The 25,773-nt window shown below is 36.3% G+C and overlaps 1 protein-coding gene and 2 pseudogenes across 1 annotated transcript; all 3 read right to left on the reverse strand.

Annotated features, from left to right (window-relative positions):
* Nucleotides 1–2,944: 2,944 nt before the first annotated feature.
* Nucleotides 2,945–4,802, reverse strand: LOC105499954 (taste 2 receptor member 14). Its single transcript, XM_011772851.3, has one exon. The coding sequence runs from the start codon at nt 4,744–4,746 to the stop codon at nt 3,787–3,789; it is 960 nt and encodes a 319-aa protein (XP_011771153.2). The 5' UTR covers nt 4,747–4,802; the 3' UTR covers nt 2,945–3,786.
* A 5,234-nt stretch (nt 4,803–10,036) lies between these two features.
* LOC105463190 (taste receptor type 2 member 50-like) lies at nt 10,037–13,573 on the reverse strand (annotated as a pseudogene).
* Nucleotides 13,574–16,833: 3,260 nt separating this feature from the next.
* On the reverse strand, nt 16,834–17,602 carry LOC105499955 (large ribosomal subunit protein uL30 pseudogene; annotated as a pseudogene).
* Nucleotides 17,603–25,773: the final 8,171 nt, after the last annotated feature.

The following is a 25,773-nucleotide window of genomic DNA, read 5'->3' on the forward strand; positions in this document are numbered from 1 at the left end:
TGTTCAACAAAATGTAAGAAAGACGTGTTTTCAGATAATCAGGGAAACCTGAATATAGATTAGCTTTAGCTAAAAAATAAAGTTAGAGAAAAATGAAAGATACATTCAAACTCTTTATGTATTTTACTATAATATTGTGTTTCTATGTCTGCTGACTAAAAAGCATAAAGGTTGTTTTTTGTTTGTTTGTTTATTTTTTATTTATTTTTTATTTTTAGAAGGAGTGTTGCTCTTTTTCCAAGGTTGGAGTGCAGTGGAGTAATGTTGGCTCACTGCAAACTCTCCCTCTTTGGTTCAAGCAATTCTCCTACCTCAGTCTCCCAAGTAGCTGGGATTACAGGCATGCACCACAACACACAGCTAGTTTTTGTATTTTTAGTAGAGATGAGGTTTCGCCGTGTGAGCCAGGCTGGCCTCGAACTCCTGACCTCAAGTGATCCACCCACCTCAACCTCCTAAATTGCTGAGACTACAGGCGTGAGGCACCAAGCCCCACCACGATTTTCTTACAATACAGAGAGATTTGCTTTGGTGGTTCTAAAGATGGATAAGTAATAGACTTGAAACCATGTACATTTGTTATAGAAAACTATATTTGTCAGCTTATTAAAATATAAAATATTATTTGTCAATTAAAATTGTTTCTAGGGTTGCAAAGACAGGTTCAGTTTACTCAACAAACTTGTGGAAATAGCCATTTGATTATGAACTTATGGTCATGTTATTTTTATGCAGCCAATGAAGAAAAGATAGCAAATGCTTCTGTTGAAATTAGGAACGTAGATAATAACAATCTGCCTTGTAAAGTAACTTAAATAAATTTAAAATGAAAGAGAAAACAAATAAACAAAAGGTCTATTTGTAGACTCTGTTTTAAACTGTAATAGGAATGTGTTTCTTTATCCTTAGGGTATTGAAATGTACAGTGCATTGAACACACGGACTGATTTCTGCTCTTCCCAATGTCCCAATAAACTTGCGATGAAGAAGCAAAAAAGAAATTAATACCCAAGAACAAGGAAAATGAAAGAGAAATTACAGTAAACCACAAATTTAGATCAAATTGTGGAATTGGAATGATGAATTGAAAATTAACAGAGTTTATGAATCAGCAAAACCAAACCCAGACAGGAAGAGAGAACAGTGGTGCAATCAATGTACATGGGAATACCTGGAAAATTGGCTCTATTTTAATGCTGTATTTTCCTATCTGGAAATTTACATGTATTCAGATTGACAAATTAAACTGTGATGCAGTGTATAATCTGCATCAAAGTTTGATCATTCTTCAACTGAATCCTGTGCAGTTCTTGTTATTTGATGCTAGGAATTTAAACTGTTTTAATAAATAAGGTAATTCTCGCTCGCTCTCTTTTACTCTCCCCCACCTCCCACCTCCCTCATATTTCCTAACTATGCTGATACCTATAAAATGTATGGCTTTGTGAAAGTCACCCAATCATATTAAGATACTATGTTTTCCTCTGAAAAGTTATCATCAATGCAAAAAAATCCTCAAAACTATTGTAAGGACTAAAAGGACTAAGACATCTGAAATATTGCCATGATCAGTAGAAAAGAATGATAAATGAATTTTTGATATGTAGTTATGCATGTAAAGAAATAATGTGATACAGATAGTGATTCAATCACTGAAAAAAACTTGGTTTTTCCAAATTTTGGGGGGACAATTAGGTATGCAATCATTTTAAAAACAAATTTTAGATCTCTATTTCACAGCATGGGCTTCCTCAAATCCTGTGGCAGATTCTATAAAGGACGAGTTTGAGTTGCATGGCATTTTTATGATATAGACTCAAAAGTCACAAAACATCACTTCTGACATACGCTATTGGTCATGGCAGGGGTTCAATCCGGTGAAGTCACACCTCACCCCTTCAAGAGAGGATGTCAAAGTCCCACTGTAGGAAGAAAACGTTAAATGAAGGATACTGTTTGACTATCCTTGGAAAATGCAATGTGCCACACCTCCCAATTTCCACAATGCTAAATATGTACAAATGTTTATTTTGAAATAAAAAAATATGGTAATAATTTATGGTTCTTTTCTTTTCTTTCTTCCTTTTTTTTTTTTTTTTTTTTTTGGACGGACAGTCTCGCTCTATTGCCCAGGCTGGAGTGCAGTGGATCTGCTTTCTGTCACTATAGATTAATTTCCATATTCTAGAATGGTGTGTAAATGGAATCATACATCATTGTGTCTTCTCTGTGCCCACAGATGCCTGTTTCTTCCTATTCTTATAAAGAAACCTGTCCTATTGTATTAGGGCCTCACTGTATGGCCTAATTTAACCTTAACCACCTACTTAAAAGTCTTATATCCAAATATAGTCACATTGAGATTGTAGGCTTCAACACATGGATTTTGGAGACAAACAAGTCCATCCATAACACTCTTTCTGAAGCAGATTGGTTAGTAGCATTTTCAGTAAGGAGGTATGCTTAGTAAACAGCCCTTGTCTTTTTTTAAGGGGAGAGGGGAATGTTATTATTTAAATCAAATCCCAGAACAAATTTTTAGCAAAGAATTCAGGATTATAGTTACATTTCTTAGCCCTTGAAAAAATGAATCATCTTCTGGCATACAATTCTTTGACACAATTTTTCTTGTTGTTCAAACTGGGATTATTTTCCCCTTTTGGAGATTACCTCTCATTACCTTGCAGCTACTTTCTGAATTCCAATTTGCCTCTAAGGTTGTAATTTTCTCTCTCTCTCTCTCTCTCTCTCTCTGTCTCTCTCTGTGTGTGTGTGTGTGTGTGTGCGTGTGTGTATGAATACATATATTGTATTTTATTAAATCTAGAATGCATAGACTAGAAGATATATCATTGTTTGGTGTACCACCATTAACAAGTATTATTTTAATTGGTCAGAAGAGAGCGAAAGTATGATCATCTTAATAAACAGCAAAAATAATTGATAGTTTTTAACAGAGATTTTATTATAATACTACACACAGGAATGTAGGAAACAAATATTCTCCCTGAAGATTATTTTTAAAAGAATTTATCTCAAAGCTAGAGTCAGTATTATGTTTACTGTTAAAACACTAGAAAACACTCCATTTGCAAAGATAGTAGTTGTGATCACAATTACTTAACACTTTGAATGTTCAAACCATTTCATTATGCAACTGATCCCAAAAAAAAGAATTACAAGTAGTGAAATGGAGAAGTAAAATAATCATTATAAATCACTATATGCAGATGATATAATTTTCTATCTGCAAAGACAAGAGAATGAGCAAAGCAAATGTGATCATTTAGTAAGGCAGCTGACTTCTAATTCAACAAACAAAGCAAATTACTTTTTTGCATACATGTTAATCAGGTACTAAATATTATACAAAAATTAAAAACATTTAATATACGTACTAAAATTCCATATTCTTTTATGTACTTTATCTACCAGATTGAGATGTCAGGTTAAGCAGTCTATTTTTAGTAACTGTGTCACATACATACATACACATGTATCTTATACCTTATAGGTTTTTCATTTAAAAATCTCAAAACACATTAATGATTGATACAAAACCTATATTATCTGTTTGTATAAGAACTCTTTATAGTATTCACATTCTTCTCTGTATGGTAATATACATACTTTCATATATCCTAATTTGTGATATGTTTGGATGGTGTTGATTACAAACATACCTTTGTAAAATTCACAAAGTTATACACAATGAAAGAATCTTGAGGAAGTATAAATTTACATAATATACAAGAATTTCTTATGAACTATTTTTTTCTAACATATTCAAGATGATTCCCTAAATTCTTTGTGACCTGAGGGCTCCCCATCTTTAAACCTGTACCTCAGCCACCATAGCACTGACAGAGAGGCCTGTCTCAGCTTCTTGTTTCCAAGAATCAGAACACATGAGTGACCTGAAGGATAAGCCAGTCCCATCATCTCAGAAAGAATAATAATTTGATTTTCCTTCAACCGTACAGAGATCCAAATTGGTATGAAAAAAGTCAGAAAGAAAATGGCATAGAGTAGGAGGAAAGTGATCACAGTTTGCATAACTCCTCTGTGGGCCTTGGTGCTGATGTCTCTGTATCCTTTGACAGTGTGCTGCATCTTCTTGTGATGTTTCCACAGGGAGAAGCTGAGCAGAAGAAAAGTTGCCAGGGACAAAGTAAAGGGAATTAAAACGAACACAGTGCTGGTTAATGCAATAGCCCTGGAAAATCGTATAAAGTTGCATGAAGCAGAACTGCAAGTCATGTTTCCTCTGTATCCATTGATACTGGCATTTATATGAATGTTTATCAGTAAAATATTTAAAAACAAGAGGACCAAAGTCACAAGAAGCAGCACTAAAACCACCTTTTTAACTCTCCACTTTAGGTAGAGAAAAATAGAGTTAGAAAAATTGGCTATCTTGAGAAAATAAAAAGTACCTAGGATTGTAGCTAACCAGACACTAAAATGATTGGTCACTGTCCAGATATTAGTAAGCATTCTTAACAGTTTTTCAGTGGCAAATAAAGCTGGGAAAAACACAGATACACACCAGCTTCCAAATATTGACCAAACCAGACTAATTCTAGAGATTGCCAAAGCAATGAGAATCTGATCAACTAAAGAGATCTTTCTTCTCTTGACCCAGTCAATACAGTTCACCAGTACTATGAAACTATTTCCTAAATTTCCAATTATAAATTCCACAATTAAAATGAATGTAAATATGCTCTTTATGACACCATCCATTGCCTGTAAGAGAATGCCCCAATGTCTAATATCACTGCTGAAGGCTTCTTAATGCATTCATCTAAAATGCTATGTATATCTGGTTCTTGAAAATTCAGTAAAATATTCCCTTTAAAAAGGGAATGTTAAACCAGCAAACATCCAGATTTGCTAATGGCTGGGTTTAAAGCTCTCGTCACAAAGATCTCTGTATTTCCCCAGATAACTCAGCTGAGCTTCATCCAGATGCCGTGTGCCTCACACACAGTAGGCTGAAGTCTTTTGTAGCTGGTGAGAAAGGAAACACTGAATTCTCATTTGCAAACATGCAAATAAAGACATATTTATTTTCATTGGTTTGTGGTTTTTTTTTTTTTGTCTTATCTACATATTTCAGTCTGTCAAATTGAGTTCTGGGGAAGTATCTTTACAAAAATTGGTGTATGAAACTTTCTAAGCACTGAGGATTTTTACATCAGAGTTTGGGTGGATAAAAATGGGGAGATGATGGTTAAAGTGTACAGAGCCTCAATTAGACCAAAGTAATAAGTTTTGTTTTGCTTTTTTGAGATCTATTGAACAGCATTGTGAATATGGTTAATATTAGTGTATTGTATATTACAAAATCGCTGAAAAAGTAACTTTCAAATGTTTTGTCACCATAAAAAGTTACCTGACATTTGTTATGTTAATATATTATCATTTGAATATGTTAATTAGTTTCATTTAATTATTCCACATAGTATTCATAAATCATAACAACATCTGATACCTCATAAATGTATGCAAGTAAAATATGTCAATTTATTATAAAAATAAAGAAAATAAACAAAAATCAGATGGCTTTTTAAAGTTAAGTCTGTAAAGGGACTTATTCATAGTTATCCAAAGTTCCTCCTACAAAGTAGCAGAGTTTTCTAATAATCTTGTTGAAGACATTATTCCTAGAACGCTGGGTACCAAGAATAATACTTTTCTATTATTTTACAAGTACATGAACACCAAACATGTGCGCACACATGCGCGTGTGCACGCGTGCACACACACACACACACACACGTTTATTTGGGATCTAAATCTTTTTCTCTCTTCACTTTAATAATTCAGGCTTTTTATTTTCAGCATTTATTATGCATCTAGTTCATGTTTAGTACTGTGATAGTTTTTTTTTTTTTTTTTTTTGAGACGAGTCTCGCTCTGTCGCCCAGGCTGGAGTGCAGTGGCCGGATCTCGGCTCACTGCAAGCTCCGCCTCCCAGGTTTACGCCATTCTCCTGCCTCAGCCTCCCTAGTAGCTGGGACTACAGGCGCCCGCCACCTCGCCCGGCTAGTTTTTTTTGTATTTTTTAGTAGAGACGTTTTTCACCATGTTAGCCAGGATGGTCTCGATCTCCTGACCTCGTGATCCGCCCGTCTCGGCCTCCCAAAGTGCTGGGATTACAGGCTTGAGCCACCGCGCCCGGCAGTACTGTGATAGTTTTAAACACATTTAAAAAGACTTGCAAGTTTATATTAAATAGTATTAAACGTAAATATTCTGGAGACTTTGGAAATATTTTTTCTGTACATGTGGGAAGGGGTGGAAATCTGCCTGTTGTCTCATAAAGCAGTCACTGTGTTTGAACGAGTTCATCCAGGTAGCAAGAATCCTTATTCTGTGCCTCTCCCCTGCCCAGTAGGGCACATTGCTTCATCAGCAACTAATACCTTCAGATTTTTTTCACATGTACTCACTCTCCCAGCAAGCTTGCTCCATGATCCTCACTACAGGGACCAATGCAGATAAAGGATGACATACTGTCTAGCCAAGATGGGGAAATCAGCAACCTGATACAGTCATTCTTCTTCAATAGCTAAAAAAGTAAGTAAAATGAGCAAAGCACCAATGAAACAAATTCAGCAACAGCTACCGAAGAAAGTAGAAAAATATGCCTCATAAACGTCAAAGATGACAGAGAAAGAAGTAAGGTGTTCCACTGTGAAGAACTGATCCCTCACCTTCAGTCCCCTGAAGCAATACTGAGCAAAAATAAAATAAAAATAAAACCAAAGTATCTTGAAAACTACTGTATATTTAGTCAAGAGCGCTATTGAAAAGGCAAACTCAGCTATCATGGGCAAATATTAAGGAAAAAATCCCAAGGCTAGAAGTACAAACATACTATCCATGTAGAGACAAGAAGGTTACCCTAGCCTTGCCATATCCAGGTCATAAAGATGAGGTTGGGAAAAAAGACAAAGAGAAAGACAAACTACCATGGTGGGTAGGGGTTGTGTGGTGGGTTCTGCTGAGACTTCATGGATACTTTGAAAAGAGAGCAGAGCTCAAGTCTCCAGTGACAGCTACAAGAATCCCAGAGGGTCTCGCCCAAAGGCCCTCAGCACTTGCATCATTCATGCTGGGTTGAAAACACTAGGTTTTCATTGGAACAACAGCTCTTAAGGAAAGGCCATCTTGTTCAGAAAAAGAGTGGTAAAAATAATAATTCCAACACACTACATCCAGAAATTAGAATAACAAGTCAGTTCCTCAGAGAAGAGCAGTGTCTTAATCCATTTCAGTGTCGAAGTTACATTTAGGTATATACAGAACTGATTAATGTGTTTCATTTTAACTTTTTTATGCATCAAAATTTATGTGCTAATTGTATCAAATGCAGAGTAGAAACTCTGTTGAACAACCATCATCCTGTCCATATATTTCTCTACTGAGATTATTACATCTATAATGAAAATTCCCCATGTTACAATCAACACCTATATTGCTGATTTTTCTTCTCACTTTATTTTTTATTTTTAAATTTATTTTGGGAGTGCATGAGATAATTTATTACTTTTAAATGGCAAAAACTGCAATTACTTTTGCACCTACCTTATATATTAACAAAATTCATAAATATCAAATCCATGTAATTCAGATATCCTTTTTCTTAAACATTTCTCTCTCCTTTACATTACAAACATTTGAATCATTCTCTCCCAGCTATTTTTAAATACATTACTGTAAACTGTAGTCACCCTACAGATCTACCAAACACTAGGTCTTATGTCTTTTATTAAACTTTACATTTGTACCCCTTAATCAGTCTCTCCTCATACCCTTCCCCCTTATCCTTCCTGGCCTATATTGCTTTTAAATTTTAGATGCCAGGTCACCGTAACTCTCATTTAGCAGAGATTAAAGTAAAAATATTGAAACTTCCTTCATCTCCCTAGCTTTTTGGTAGTATTCCTTTTTTTTTTTTTTTTTTTTTTTTGAGACGAAGTCTCGCTCTGTCGCCCAGGCTGGAGTGCAGTTGCGCGATCTCTGCTCACTGCAAGCTCCGCCTCCCGGATTCACGCCATTCTCCTGCCTCAGCCTCCCGAGTAGCTGGGACTATACGCGCCAGCCATCATGGCGGCTAATTTTTTTGTATTTTTAGTAGAGACGGATTTCACCGTGTTAGCCAGGATGATCTCGATCTCCTGACCTCGTGATCCACCCACCTCAGCCTCTCAAAGTGCTGGGATTACAGGCGTGAGCCACTGCGCCCGACCGGTAATATTCCTTTTAAATGTAACTTTGACTACTCAAGAAAAAAAAACTTTACATAATATGATCTATGTCAATATATATAAATGAATAAAAATATACATATAATCACCAATCTGACTAGCATACAATGCCATATCATCTCACACCAGTCAGAATGGCAAGTATTAAAAAGTCAGATGCTGGCAAGGCTGTGGAGAAATAGGAATGCTTTTACACTGTTGGTGGGAATGTAAATTAGTTCTACCATTATGGAAGACAGTGTGGGGATTCCCCAAGTATCTAGAACCAGAAATACAATATGACCCGATAACCCATTACTGTGTATATACCCAAAGAAATATAAATCATTGTTATAAAGATACATGCACATGTATGTTTATTGCAACACTATTCACAATATCAGAGACATGGAATCAACCCAAGTGCCCATCAATGATAGACTGGATAAAGAAAATGTGGTACATATACACCATAGAATACTATGCAGCCATAAAAAGGAATAAGATCACGTCCTTTGCAGGGACATGGATGAAGCTGGAAGCCATCATCCTCAGCAAACTAACATAGGAACAGAAAACCAAAGACCACATGTTCTCACTCATAAGTGGGAGCTGAACAATGAGAACTCCTGAACACAGGGAGGGGAACAATGTACACCGGGACCTGTCAGTAGTCGGCGGAGAACATCAGGATACAAAGCTAAAGCATGCGAGGCTTAATACCTAGTGGATAGGTGGATAGGTGCAGCAAATGACCGTTGGCACATGTATACCTATGTAACAAACCTGCACCTTCTGCACATGTATCCCAGAACTTAAGATTAAAATATATGTATATTATATATATATAAACATTAACTGACCAGAGTATAGCTGCTGGTAAATACAGTAAGAACAATACCACTGCGTCACTGTTTTATGTCAGGGCTATGTCACATCTACTTTTAGTTTAATTGATATTTTGCAAAACGTAATGCTAGTTCAATATGTTAATTATATTACATTAAGTGGTACCCATTAGCAGAAAGTAGGAAGTTCCTTAAATATAGTAAAATACTGTAACAATGAACATACATAAAATACCAGAAGAAGAGAGATAAACCTCAGCAGATTCAGGAACCTAAAACACTGGTGATGCTTTTCGGGGTACAGTGGTCCTGGTCCACATGTCAAGACATCATTTTTAAAGTAAATGGAATGTTTCTCTCTATATACTTACCACTAAAGAAGAGGGACAGTATTTTGGGGGCCTATTTGGATTTGGGAGGCAACATCGACCACATTTGAGGATATTGCTCTGATGTACTGACAGAATTTTCTTAAGGGCTACTGGTCTCAAATGAAACCCAGAACAAAAGAGGGCTCTACAACAGATATAGGCTCTGGCCCAAGCTCCTCTGCCCATTGTGCCAGATGAGTCAGCAGAATCAAAGCTGCTAGAGGTATGCATAGGGGGCATCATAGCACTCTGTACATATCTCTGTTACGCCCATAGAAGAGAGGAGAGCAAACTCCTAGGGAATTACAGTAAGACCATCCCCTCTTCAGCAAAGGAGTGCCCTCTGTCTCTAAAACAAAAACAGCAGGTGCAGAACATGAATCCAAGCATAGAGGCCCTCTAAGTACAAGCCCCTCTAAGCATAAGACCTTGTGCGACTGCACGTGCCATATGATTGTAAAGCCAGCCATGACTGGAGGACGTGAGCACATCTGAGTGGCACAAGGAGTGAAGGAGAACCGTCCCCCATTCCCGTGGTCAGTACCCTTCTTGACCCAGATCATCCTTCCATTTGGGACTTGAATGGATCATCACACTGTGGGCATGAGGTCTGACTTTCATAACCTCCACCTAGGGACTGGATGACGGAAGGCAGAATAGCAGAGATGGTAGTTTTACCTTAGGGAAACCCTGGTCAAGGGGAAATAGAAGACAGATGACAGCTGAGCAGATACATTCTACCTACTCTTTCTCTTCCATGGAATAATGCTGGCTGTAGTTTCCCCTTGCAGCCCTTCTGGAAAGTGCTGGGAGCCAAGTGCATGCATCTGATGACCACCGGCTGTCTCTCTCACCTCACTGTGAAGTGGACACCAGCAGTGTCATAACATACATCACCATACGTAGGTTCACATCTGCTCTTGCCTCAATTTCCACATGTCCTTGCTATTGCTGTCCTGGACTTACCTTCCAATTAAATATCATCACTTTAATATCAGACATTGGCTCTAGTTCTAGAAACGAAACCTGAGGTTAAGATATTCATTCAGTTCTATAATTATAATTCATTCACATTTTTGTGAGTTTATAATATGGCAATTAAAGTATTCATTTAGAGAGGATACTAAAACTATATGCAAATAACATTGTAGTAAGATGTTTGGTAATTGAATTTTCTAAAATCAAACATCATTACTGTTTACACAACAACCAGCTAGAAAATATCATAATACACACATATCATTCACAATAAAAATATATGCATATATACAAAAATCTTTAATATGCTTTTTAAAAAGTACTGTAATAGGTGCCATCTGATTTTCATGTTCTACCTTGTCTCCACGTCATACATCTGATATAGCTTCATCAAGTCTATATTATGGTGATATTTCCCCTAAAATTGTGGAATAGCCACACTTTGGGTCTAAGAAATGCTTCTTCTTGGATAAGCCTACAATTGTAACCTGAAAGCAGAATAGGAAAATTCATGCTACTATAGATTTTGTGATGACTTTCATTTTCATTGGTTCACCATCACAATATACTTAATTTATGCATATATTCACCAGTTTATTTGTTCATCAGAATGTCAGTTTTGACCACTTATTCTATGTGCTGTCTTTTAGGTCCAGGGAGTCAACAATAAGCAAGATCTGTATGATCTCTGGTTTTTTTGAACCGGGAAAAATGTGTGATAAACAAATAACTAAATCACATGTAGAGATGATTTATCTCAAAGTTTAGATAACATTATAAAAATTTAATAGCACCAAGAATTAATACAGTCATGTAGAATTTATTTGTTGAACAAGTTTATACATTTCCTTCCTATAATAGAAGTTGCTGTCACTGAATATGTCAACACACTTTCTCTCATTTCATCACCTAAAACAAGATTATAATAAAATACATATTTAAGAGATTTTCTATCAGCAATACTTAGATTTCATACACATCATTTTAACACTTGCAGAAAATGTCCTTTCATTATGTTCCATCATTTGTATACCATTTTTACACTGAAAAATTTTTAAGGTGGGGAAGATTCGAGTTCTTTTACGTAAAGTTTAAAAATAATTTTAAATGTGGAAGATAAAAGAGATAATTGACAAGTCAGAGGCTCTGAAGTGGTTTAGAATAAAAACTGAAACATTCAACATCAGGTCTCAACTTCAAAAACTGTTTTTTTGATTTAAAAACTGGAATAAATGACATATTTAACTGCATATTGAGATTTATGACAGCACTGAAGAAGTCATAATTGTTTCTTCATCCCTATTATATAAATGATTTTTTTCTCAACTGTTCACATACTTATATCATACTTATATCTAATTTCATTTTCCTCAGTATTGTTTATATTAGACATACATAAAATGTATTCTAAATAGATTTGTCACCCTTGAATTTTATGGTGTGAATCGTTTTCTAACAATAATTCTGTTCACCTTAAACTAAACATAAAATTATAATTCATGATTAAATAAAAACTACCCCAAAGATAAAACCTCATTATTGATTTAGAATTGAATGTCCTTATTATCCAAAAATTAGAGGTTCAATGACATTCAAGCACACTGTGGTACATATGTATGGTACAAATCACAATGGAAAGGAGCAATGATTTCCTGAGATAAGCTGTCAGTTCTTAAAAATTATAAATCAAGATCATAAATTTTTCAAATAAAACATGATGACATGAAATACATATGTGAAATACACATGATTTCATAATTCTGAGGAACTTATTACCATATTTTGTGTAATTTGGCAGTTTGGAAAAAATTTGATTAACATTATGTTATCGTACCTGTTTCTTAAGTGTTTTATACACATATACACGCACATACATACATACATACCTTTTATGATAACTTTAGGCAAAAGGCTTTTCTAAGTCTTTGGAAATTACTCAAACACACACTCTACGGAAAAACGAGTAAAACGTATAAAATGTCCCAGACACCATCAGTTTGTTTTCTCCTAGAAAACACAGGATTTCCCAAAGGTGAATCCAGGAAGTTGAGAGTTTCCATTCTTTCACTCAGCACATAATCTGACCAAAATAAAAAATAATAATAACAAAGAAGGAAAGGACTTTTTTAGCTTCTTACTTCTCCAAATTAGGATGAATAGTGGAATGAAGGATGTATGATTCCAATCGCATGGCAGAGCATGACGACAGGTTTATCGTGCAGCCTCCTAGGTTTCCAAAGCGAAATGATTAGGAACAGAGGAAACTGCACATAAAAGCTTTGCAAACACAGTCTGCAAACTGTGCAAACACGGTTTGCAAAGCTTTTATGTGGACCTTGGTGCTGGGATCTTGAGCTCCTTTGCCATGAAGCTGCATCTTCTTGAGATGTTTACTCAGAGAAGACATTAACAGCAGAAAATATGTCAGGGACATGGTAAAAGGTATTAAGTTTGCAAGCGTGGATATAGTCAAGTTTGAAAGATGTATCGTGTCCCTCGATTTGATCTTCCAAGTCACTTTTCCTTCATATTCTTTTATCCACACATTCATATACATGTTTACCAACACAAGATGACAAACCAACAATAGCAAAGGCCCCAGCATTATCACTGGAATGACACTCTTAAGTCTCTTTTTAGGTGAAGAAAAACAAAGTTGGAGAAATTGGCAATCTTGAGCAAATAAAAAATGCTGAGGCTACTAGCAAGCCAGATGCTGAAATGGTTGATTACTGTCCAGACATTATAAACAGCAATTCTTAATTCTAAACTCTATGAAGCTGGATTAAACACCGTTGAATACCAATGTAACAATACTGTCCAGAGGAAACCAACTCTGGAGACTGACAGAACAGTGAGAATTTGATCAGCTGAGGGGATCTTTTGTCTCTTGGCCCAGCCAATAAAATGTATCAATACTATGAACCCATTGGCAAAATTTCCAATAACAAATAGGACCACTACAGTAATTGAAATAACAATGTGTAGAAAAGTTATCATATCTGAATGGAAAAAAAAGAAAGAAAAAAATACAAGCTTAATATAACCGGTTGTGATTTCTTCAACAGCTTGACCTTAAAAGTTGTATACACCTGATTTCTGAATGTGCCATAACATTCTTTTTATTTGTTTATTTTTATTTTTATTTTTTATTTTTTGAGACGGAGTCTCGCTCTGTCGCCCAGGCTGGAGTGCAGGGCGCGATCTCAGCTCACTGCAAGCTCCGCCTCCCGGGTTCACGCCATTCTCCTGCCTCAGCCTCCCGAGTAGCTGGGACTACAGGCACCCACCACCACGCCCGGCTAATTTTTTGTATTTTTCATAATGACAGGGTTTCACCGTGTTAGCCAGGATGGTCTCAATCTCCTGACCTCGTGATCCGCCCGCCTTGGCCTCCCAAAGTGCTGGGATTAGGGGCGTGAGCCACCGCGCCCAACAATATTCGTTTTACTTTTAAACACTGTGACCAATGTCAAAGAAAAAAGCACCAGCTTATGCTAATGGATGAATTTGATACTGTCTTTATGGAAAAATTCTTATTTTCAAAACAGCTTAAATTAGCTTATTCATTCCATGTCTGTTCTTGTAACAGGATGGAATTATTTGTACTAAAGTTGAAGTGAAACCTAAATATTCATTTGCCAGCATGCAAATAAAGACGTATCTTCTTTCACTGTTTTGCGATGTTTTGCTTGTTTAACAATACATAATTTGTGTTCAGCAGCTTCAGTTGTTAATAGGGAAATTTTACCACCCAGTACATAGTTCATACTGCAAATGTCTAAATTGTTAAAAGAGCTTATTCATAAATAGGATCATCACCAATAATGGATTGACTTTTATACAAAATTTAAATCCATAGAATCCAAACTTTTTTTTAATCAAAATTATCCAAAGGTTTCTTGAGAAATACAGGAAGGTCAATCTACCTTAAAATCTGGTTGCTACTAACCAATACTTTTGGATGAATTTATTGTTACCAAGCTCATAAACACACAAACACACACACATGTACACACGCACATGCGCACATACACACACAAACACACAATCTTACACTCCTCAGGGATGGAAGGAGTTATTTTCTTGGAAAATGAGTTTCCAGGAGGTCATCCTGGTGAAGTTAGTCCTATTTTCCCACTCAGCATTTTCACCCCATACGAAAATATGTATCAAACATATCTTTCATGCTTCGGTCCTTAGTAAAGTTACTCTCAAGTCTATCTGATGTTTAAGTATTTATTACTTCATTAAAATACTTATCAATTTTGTAAATGTTTCTGAGTATCACACCCTTTGATATTTAGTCTTACAGTATCCTCCCACCACAGGCAAGGTAACTAACTATCTTACCCCTGGATTCTCAGTTCACTCACATAATTTATTTTAATGAACAGAATATTGGTAGAATTTACACGGGGATTTGAGATGGTTTCTACATCGGGTTACCTTGCTCTTTTCCATTTATCAAGAGAACATCACCTGGCTACTACACTGTTCCCAGAAGGAGAAAAGAAACTAACGGAGTCAGATTGCCCCTGCCTGATCTGGCCTAAACTGGCGAAACTTTAGCTCCAAGATGCAGAACTTGGCCCATCAAACCACCAGAGCCATCTACCAAACCCAGCTTAGAAAAACTGAACCCAAAAGACATGTGAGATATCAATATCCAATGCAGTTTTGGAGGAGTTCCTCTAGCAAAACAAACAAACAAAAATACCAACTAATTAACTAATATAGGTACTCTGCTAAACCAAGAGTGTGGGAAATACATCCACTCTTGTTGTGTCAGAAATTCAGGAACCAAAAGAAGAACAGATGAAGAATGGCAAAGTTTTGACATGTGAGGTAGGTAATAAAGCTAGTAGAAAACCTTTGGAAAGATCTTGGTACTGCAGGTAAAACATTCTCTTATTTCCACAGGTTGTAGCTAAAATAAAGTTCCTACTTCAGCTCTCTTAGAGTTGTATGTGAATGCATATCAATGGTGGATTTTTTCCTAGGTATATGATGAGCAGCATAATTAACCATTTTTATGGAATATTTCTCCTAATTAATTCTTAAAACTTTTTTTATTATATTTTAACTTCTGGGGTACATGTGCAGAACGTGCAGCTTTCTTACATAGGTATACACATGCCATGGTGGTTTGCTGCACCCATCAACCTGTCACGTATGTTAGGTATTTCTCCTAATGCTCCCCATACCCTAGCCACGGATCCCCCAACAGGCCCCAGTGTGTAATGTTCCCCTCTCTGTGTCCACGTGTTTCCATTGTTCAACTCCCACTTATGAGTAAGAACATGCAGTATTTGGTTTTCTGTTCTTGTGATAATTTGCTGAGAATGATGGTTTCCAGCTTCATACATGTCTCTGCAAAGGATATAAACTCATCCTTTTTTATGGCCACATAGTATTCCACAGTGTATATGTGTCACATTTTCTTTATCCAGTCTATTATTGATGGACATATGGGTTGGTTCCAAGTCTTTGCTGTTGTGAATAGTGCCGCAATAAACATATGTGTGCATGTGTCTTCATAGCAGAATGATTTATAAACCTTGGGGTATGTACCCAGTAATCTCATTACTGGGTCAAATGGTATTTCTAGTTCTAGATCCTTGAGGAATCCCCACACTGTCTTCCGCAATGGTTGAACTAATTCATACCCCACCAACAGTGTAGAAGTGTCCCTATTTCTCCACATCCTCTCCAGCATCTGTTGTTTCCTGACTTTTTAATGGTCACCATTCTAGCTGGCGTGAGATGATATCTCATTGTTGTTTTGATGTGCATTTCTCTAATGACCAGGAGATGGCTGAGATGACAGGGTTTTCTAAATATACAATCATGTCATCTGCAAATAGAGACAATTTGACCTCCTCTCTTTCTATTTGAATACCCTTTATTTCTTTCTCTTGCCTGATTGCCCTGGCCAGAACTTCCATTACTATGTTGAATAAGAGTGCTGAGAGAGGGCATACTTGTCTTGTACCGGTTTTCAAAGGAAATGCTTCCAGGTTTTGCCCATTCACTATGATATTGGCTGTGGGTTTTTCGTAAATAGCTCTTACTATCTTGAGATACATTCCGTCGATACCTAGTTTATTGAGAGTTTTTAGCATGAAGGGTGTTGAATGTTGTCGAAGGCCTTTTCTGCATCTATTGAGATAAACATGCGGTTTTTGTCATTGGTTCTGTTTATGTGATGGATTACGTTTATTGATCTGTGTATATTGAACCAGCCTTGCATCCCAGGTATGAAGTCGACTTGATCGTGGTGGATAAGCTTTTTGATGTCCTGCTAGATTCGGTTTCCCAGTTTTTTTTTTTTTTTTTTTTTTTTTTGAGAGCAGGTACTATTTATTAACTGACCAACTTAGAAAAATAATCATGGTAGACACCTTAGTTCATTCTTCTAATAAGCCTGTTGATCTGGTCCTCCCTGTTGCCAGCATCTCCACCTTCTACAAAATGGGTGGTCTTTTTCTTCATTCCACCTCATGGAGAACATAATTTGAAGGGCCACAGGAAGTTATTTGCCTCTTTGAAGCATTTTCCAACAGTATAGATCTCATGAATCAGATCCTCCATGCAGATGATGCCATATTTACCAAGATATCGAGCAATCAAAGCGTTATCTGTCAAAGCAATTCGCTTCTTATTGATTTCGCCATAACCACGCTTGTAGTTTAGTTCATTTACTGACTTCAGATTGGGGTACCCCCATGCAATATGTGGCTCTACAATCCTCAGCATGTTAATCGAAGCCTTGTTGAGCTTCACAAAGGTTCCATTGAAGATTGCGAAGAAGCTGCAATACCCTTCGGACCTTTGGGCTCATGCCAATGATACCTCTGATCCTGATGACAAATGCCAATTTGGGTTCTGCAGGTACATAGAAGTTGCCAGCTTTTCTTGCCATCCTTGCCATTCGAATTTCAGTTCTGTACATCTGCCTATATTCCTTGTGATAGTGCTTCACTTTTTCATAGATAAGCTTCCTCCTTACCTTTCAAAGTGTCTTTTGGGCAAACCTCTTTCTCAGGCGCTTGACCTTCAGCTCTGCGAAATTCCTTCGCTTTTTCTTAAGGGTTTCTGGCACAGCAAGAACTTCCTTCTTCTTCTTCTCTTCTACACCCTCCATGCTTCCAGCTGGAAAAAGAGTTGTTTCCCAGGATTGTATTGAGGATTTTTGAAATGATGTTCATCAAGGATATTGGCCTGAAATTCTCTTTTTTTATTGTGTCTCTGCCACGTTTGGGTATCAGGATGATGCTGGCCTCATAAAATGAGTTAGGAAGGATTTCCTCTTTTTCTATTGTTTGGAATAGTTTCAGAAGGAATGGTACCAGTTCCTTTTTGTATCTCTGGTAGAATTCGACTGTGAATCCGTCTGGTCCTGGACTTTTTGGGGTTGGTACTGGATTCTTTGATTTTTGAAGGGATTTTTAAATTCTAAACATCAAGCCAAACATGACCTCCAACAAATAGTACTCTCTGTTTGGTTTCTTTCTTTCTTTTTTAATTTTCATTTGAACATGTACAAAGACTCTGCATTTATACAGTACATAAACTTTATTACATATATCAATAGCATCATTAGCAAGCCAAATTCTTTCAAATACTTATTTACATTCTCAGCTACTATGACTAAATCTGGATTATTTTGTTATAGCAGCCAAAGTAGCATGACAAATAAAAAAAAAAACCCAAAGATTGCACTAAACAAGTTTTATACCTTAAAGCATTTACTTTTCCCTGCTTTTTCTCTAATAGAGAGCCAAGAAATGTATAGCAGAAAAATATTTTGTCAAACACACGTATGCACCTATTGATCACAAATTGTGATATTTGAATGGTAACAATATGAGTATAATTATTTTACTTAGGGATAAATTTAGGGATAATTATTTTATATATTTAATATCTCTGGTCATATAGTGTGTTAGAAATTTACTAATTTCTGCCACTTCAAAATGTGCATTGTAAATAATTAAATTGGAAATAAGAACAAAAGGTGCCTAGCAACATATAGATATACAAAATTTGATTTTAGGTTTGGGGGTACATGCGAAGCTTTGTTACATAGATAAACATGTGTCATGGGAGTTTGTTGTACATGTTATTACAGGTATTAAGCTCAGTACCCAATAGTTATCTTTTCTGCTACTTTCCCTCTTCCCACCTTCCTCCATCAAGTAGACCACAGTATCTGTTATTTCCTTCTTTGTGTTCATAAGCTCTTATCATTTAGCTCCCAGTTATAAGTGAGAACATGTGTTATTTGATTTTCTGTTTCTGCATTCATTTGATAAGGATGATAGCCTCCAGCTGCATCCATGTTCCCACAAAAGACACAATCTCATTCTTTCTTATGGGTTGCATAATATTCAATGGTGTATATATACCACTTTTTAAAATCCAGTCTGTCATTGATGGCCATTTAGGTTGATTCCATGTCTTTGCTATTGTGAACAATGCTGCAATGAATATTCGAATGCATGCAGCTTTATGGTAGAACGCTTCATGTTTCTCTGGGTATATATCCAGTAATAGGATTGCTAGGTCGAATAGTAGTTCTGCTTTGAGCTCTTTCAGAAATCGTCATACTGCTTTCCAAAATGGTTGAACTAATTTACACCTCCATCAACAGTGTATAAGGGTTTTCTTTTCTTTACAACCTCACCAGTATGTTATTTTTTAACTTTTTTTCCAAATGTTATTGGGGATCACATGGTGTTTCGTTATATGAGTAAGTTCTCTGGGGCTGATTTGTGAGATTTTGATGCACTCATCACCCTAACAGTGTAGTCTTTCATCCTTGTCCCCCTCCCACACTTCCCCTCAAGTCACCAAAGTCCATTGTATCATTCTTATGCCTTTGCATTCTCATATCTTAGCTCCCACATATCAGTGAGAATATACAATGTTTGATTTTCCATTCCTGAGTTGCTTCACTTAGAATAATAGTCTCCAGTCTCATCCAGTCAGTGCAAATGCTGTTAATTCATTTCTTTGTATCGCTGAGTAGTATTCCATTACATATATACATATATATAGGATTATATATTTGGTATCTATCTATCTATGTCTATATCTATCTATCTATATCTACCTATATCTATATCTATATCTGTTTCTTTATCCACTCATTGACTGATGGGCATTTGGGCTGGTTCTATGATTTTGCATTCCGAATTGTGCTGCTATAAACATGCATGTGCAAGTATCTTTCTTGTATAATGACTTTTTTCTCCCTGGGTAGATACCCAGTAGTGGGAATCCTGCTTGCCACTCTGTGCTGTTTAACTGTGTCATTTAGCCCATTTACATTCAAGATTAATATTGATAGGTGTGGATTTGATCCTGTCATTGTGCTGTTAGCTTGTCATTACATTTTCTTGTTTGTATGGTTGCTTTAAACACTGGTCTCTGTGTTTAAGGGGATTTTTTTATTAGCTGGTAGTGGTCTTTCTTTTCTATACTAAGTGCCCCTTTCAAGATCTCTTGTAAGGCAGATCTGGTGGTAATAAAGTTCCTCAACATTTGCTTATCTGAAAAAAATCTTCCTTTTCCTTCACTTAAAAAGCTTAATTTGGTTGGATATGAAATTCTTGGTTGAAGATTTTTTTCTTTAAGAGTGTTGAATGGAGGCCTCCAATCTCTTCTGATTTGTAAGAATTCAGCTGACAGATCTGCTGTTAGCCTGATGGAAATCCCTTTGTAGGTGACCTGCCCTTTCTCTCTGGCTGCCTTTAACATTCTTTCTTTTATTTCCATCTTGGAAAATCTGATGATTATGTATCTTGGAGATGATCTTGTGTAGAATCTTGCATGAGTTCTCTGTATTTCCTGAATATGTCTGTTGGCCTCTCTAGCAAGGTTGGGAAAGAGTTCGTGAACGATATTCTGAAATATAATTTCCAAGTTGTTGGCTTTCTGGCTCTCCCTTTCAGGGATTCCAATGATTTATAGATTTAACCTCTTTTCATAATCCCATACGTCTCAGGGGTTTTGTTCACTCCTTTTTATTATTTTTTCTTTATTTTTGTCTGACAGTCTTATTTCACAGAACCAGTCTTCAAATTCTGAAATTCTTTCCTCAGATTGGTATATTCTGCTGATAATCCTTGTGATTGCATTGAGTAATTCTTGTATTATTCAGCTCTATCAGACCCATTAAATTCTTTTTTATAATGGCTATTTCATCCTTCAGCTGCTGTATCACATTACTGTGATTCTTATTTGCCTTGGATTGGGTTTTGTCTTCCTCCTGAATCTCGATCATCTTCGTTTCTGTCATATTCTGAATTCTATTTCTGTCATTCCAGCCAGTTCAGCCTTGTTAAGAACTCTTGTTGGAGAACTGGTACAGTCTTTTGGAGGAAATATGATATTCTGGCCATTTGAGTTACCAGAATGACTGCAATGGTTCTTTCTCTTCTCTGTATGTGGGTGTTTCTTTAACTGCAGTGTATACTGAGTACAGTAAATAGACTTCCTTTCTGGATGTTTTTGCCAGGGAGAGGCATTGTGTAGGGTGTCTATCTGAAGCTGACTCTGTGTCTCTGGTTTCAGAGGGTGTTATGTTAGTGAGGCATTTTTGGTGTTGAAGCTTTGGGGTGTAATCCAGCAGGTGACACTTCAGCTTATTGGTCAGTCGATAGACTCTTGCTCAATTATGTGGTTCCCCTATGTTTCCTCACAGTTGCAGCCATGTTCCCTCTCAGTGTTCTGAAGATGTAGGTTCCTTGTGCCCTTCAGTCCTGGCTACAGTTCAAAACTTAGCATTCCTGAGCAGCCAACTGCAGCTCTGGTGCAATCTCAGTGTTTATGTTCCTTTCCCAGCTTAGAGGCAGCACTGGAAGAGATCTTAGTAGTGGTTGTGTCCAAGAGTCAACCCTTGGGGGCTCCATCCCAGAGAGATGCAGGTCAGCAATCGCTCAGTGCAGTCAGTCCAAGATGGAGGGTTTGTGCTGTGGGCCTGAGTCAGGGGTTCCCTGTCTGATGACCAGCATTGGGAGGTGTGGGAGTTGTGGGACCCATGGGAGTCTAAGTGGGCTTCTCTCATTGGGTTGACTACATCTTGTTGGAGGTATGAATAAGGGACTTAAGACCGTTGCTCCTTCATTAGTCCAAGAGTGGCAAGAGCAGTTCCACTGTGGAGGCAATGGCATAGAGGGTTTCACTTGCTCCTGAAGGCTCTGCCCAAGATTAGCATTAAGAATTTAAATTCACACTTCTAGCACGTATTTTCTTTTTAAAATTAATTTAAAGAAAAGCTTATAATTTTAGCTTGTATTTCTTACTGCTGCAATGCACTATTCTTCTTTGTTAAGGAAAACCACAATAATTATAATACCATTGTATCTATGCACATATGTAGTTTCGGCTTAATTTTTTATTTATTATTTTACTTTATTTTCTGATTTTTAAATATTTTTACTATTGTGGAACATAACACAGTTATGGAAAGTAATAAAACTTAAATGCACAGTTAGAGAAAACAATTACAAATGTATCTCCCATGTTTACCACACCTTGGCCAAAAAATAAAATTTGCCAAAAATCCAGACACTCCCCATATATACCTTCTTGTTGATATCGTTTCCCTTTAGTTTTCTTCCTTCCAACTATTCCAATTGTTATGATAATCACTCATACATTTCATTTTAGAGTTTTACCACACATGTAATAAATTACAATGTATTAAAAATGTATTTTTGAAAACTTCATATAAATTGACTTAAATTGAATGTTTTTTCGATATTAGTAATTCCTCTCACATCTGTGAATATTATCTATTTAGCTCAAATTTGTTCATTTTCTTTGCTATGTAAATTCTTTGTAAACATGTCACTCTGGTTTGCTTTTTGATTGCTGTACAGTACTCGACTGTTTGAGTATGCCATAATTTATTTATCATTTTATCACTGATGGTCATTTGGAAGACTTCTCAACTTTAGCTATTAAAACAAAGTGATATGCACTTTTTTCATATGTATTTGAGTAGGAGTACAAATATTGGTTCTTATGAGGTGATCCTCCATCATAATCAGATAACGTCATGCTCAGACAAAGAAATTCTTTCAATTGATAATCCTAAGAGAAGTGTCTGAAAATTTTCAGTGCTTCATGTCCTTTTCAAAATTAGAAACACCAGAATAATTTTTGAACTTTTATATTTATATAAAATATTATTGAACATTTTACAATACTTTTTTATTCACATTTGAAATGCAACTTTAGTTTAAAAATTACATATTACTCTTTTTTCATTCTATGACTCTGATTTCACATACATTTCTTAAGAATAAATTATATATACTTATTCATATTGCATTATATATATACTTATTCATATTGCATTATTAACTTTTCTAATCTTCTTTCTTGAAGTTTCAAATTCTCTTTTGTTATCAGCAAGTAGAGTTATACCAGAGATATTTTCTTAAATGAAACATTGTGTCAAATGACTTTGTGAAAATATGATTAGTTATCAGCATATCATAAGGGAAAATTAGGTTGTTTAAATTGTTTAACAACCCTTGAAAGAACTCATGAAAAAAGTGTTAAAATATTAAAATGATTATACATTTAATATGGGCATCATAGGAAAATACAAATTCTATCATTACTAGTATAGAAAAAAATGATTGGTAGTTAACTTCCCATGTCTGAGCAAACACACATTAAAAAAGGGCAAGCCTAGGCCGGGCGTGGTGGCTCAAGCCTGTAATCCTAGCACTTTGGGAGGCCGAGACCGGCGGATCACGAGGTCAGGAGATCGAGATCATCCTGGCTAACACGGTGAAACCCCGTCTCTACTGAAAAAAAAAAAAATACAAAAAAACTAGCCGGCCGAGGTGGCGGGCGCCTGTAGTCCCAGTTACTCGGGAGGCTGAGGGAGGAGAATGGCGTGAACCCGGGAGGCGGAGCTTGTAGTGAGCTGAGATCCGGCCACTGCACTCCAGCCTGGGCGACAGAGCGAGACTCCGTCTCAAAAAAAAAAAAAAAAAAAAAAAAAAAAAAGGGCAAGCCTAATATCAATGGTCATGATTCCCTTTAAGGTCTTGATCTTAAACTCCATGCGATCCTGATTTCCGAACGTGCAGTAAAATTCTTGGTTCTTCTAAATTAAATTCTGGGACCAGTGCCAAACAGGAAAGCACTGGGGCATACTAATGGATGAGTTCAATGCTGTCTTTATGGAAAACACGTAATTTTCAAAACAGCTCAAATTAACTACTATTTAAACAAAGTCTTGTCTTGCAATAGGCTGACATTTTTTCATAATAATTTTGAAGTAAAAGCTGATTTCTCATTCGCCAGCATGCAAATGAAGACATATTCTCTTTCATTGTTTTGCAATATTTTCCTTGTGTAGCCATAATTTGTGTTCAGCAACATGACTTGCTATGGAAATTTTTAAACCCAATACATAGATCGTATATTGGATGTCTAAATTTCTGAAGGAAGCTTGATCATAACTTGCATCATGACTGCTGTTAATTTATTTTTCTCAATACCAGATACATGTAAACAGAATCTAAATTTTTCCTATCAAAAGCATTCAAGATTTTCTTGGGAAGACATATACACCCATACACATATATACACACCCCACATGAATGGGAATAGTTTTTGTCCTACAGTTTCCAAAATGAAAAATAAACTTTAGGGATGTCATGCAGGTTGAAATGACCCTATTTTCCCACTCAGAATTTTCAGCCCGTTTTCAATATTTATCGAACTGATCTCTCATCCTTAGGCCTTTAAGGAATTCATTCTCATAAGTCAATTTGATATTCAAATATTAATTAATTAAATATTCAGCACTTCTGCAAATATTCTTTGAGCACTTAAAAAAAGTGTTTTCGATTGAAGAATATTGACTTCTCTGTATACGATTATTTGGATATTTTTCTTTCATTTTAACTTATTTTTTATTATTTAATGGTTTAACACTAACAGATGTTAAAATCAGTATCCCATGTTGGGTTTTATTCATTTTAAGTTTTTACAGCATAATTGTTTCTAAGAAAGGATCTTGGAGTCAGACTGCCAGGACAGGAAATCAGGTTCTCTGCTTCATATAGGTATGATCTGAGAATCTATTTTACAACAACTATCAGCCTTAGGATAGCCATCTGTTAAATGCAGATGATAATAATACCCTCTTTGGATAGTCTTTATGAAGAGTTAGTACACACTTGTATAACTAATTTCAATTTCACCTGTCTGGTTCAGACAGGAAACAAGGACTGCTAGTTTTTTATTTGATTCTATGTTACTTGATATGTAGAAGTTACGTGTGAAAACTTCCATTTTTGAATAGATATAGTAGGTTCCAGAAAGCAAGATGTCCTTCTGCAACAACAAGGATAAGGTAAATAAAAGGCCAAAATTGTGTGTGTATTCATCAAAGAGCTTGCAAGCAATAAGGACCATCTGAACTGAAATCCAGTATAAGAAGAGTCTTTATGTGTGAAGAGCAATTTAGAAAGCAATCCTTATCACATCACAGAAAGTTTTTTCTGCAGAAAATGTAAAACTACTCCAAAAATACACCTGGAAATGCCAAGTGATTAGGCCAATAAAATAATTTTTTAAAATACAAATTTGGAGGATTAGTTTCTAATTTCAAAGTTTACTACAAGTTTGCTGGACTAAATCAAGACAGTGTGGTAACTGCATCATGAGAGACAAAAGAACAATGAAACACAATTGAGAGTCCGGAAATTAGTAATGACATTCATGGTCAGCTGATTTTTAAAATCACACCATTGCAATTCAACAGGAATTAATCATTTTTCTCAACTAATTAGTTGAGAAAATACCCACATGTATAAAGATGAATTTAGGCTACTGCCAATGCCCACATGGAAGCTGGCAGCCTTGGGCCAGCCTGCAACCCATCCTAGTCCAAGAGCCCATACCTTGCCACACTGCTGGTGCTGGCATGTGTTAACAAGCTTGCATTACACTGTCACTATTCAATGAAGAGCTTTGGCTGGTACCTCCCTTCAGAGTGCTGTGGCCAGCAATTCAGGAACACAATGGCCCTTCCAGCACAGCAGATTCCCAATGTTGAGGGGCTAGAGAACAAAGTCCGGGGTCCAAAACTAGACCCCAGAGTTAGAGTTAGAAACCTTGGCCCTCCAAAAATCTACCAGAAACAAACTCATTTTATGGAATCCACAGTGAAAGCCCAAAGTGCATCAACGAAGATAAAAACAGAAAAAAAAAAAAAAAATCTAAAGAATGGCAACTTCAAAGACTGAAGAATATCAGCCCACAGAGATGAGAAAGAAC

This window comes from Macaca nemestrina, chromosome 10, assembly GCF_043159975.1.
Source record: "Macaca nemestrina isolate mMacNem1 chromosome 10, mMacNem.hap1, whole genome shotgun sequence".
Lineage (NCBI taxonomy): Eukaryota > Metazoa > Chordata > Mammalia > Primates > Cercopithecidae > Macaca > Macaca nemestrina.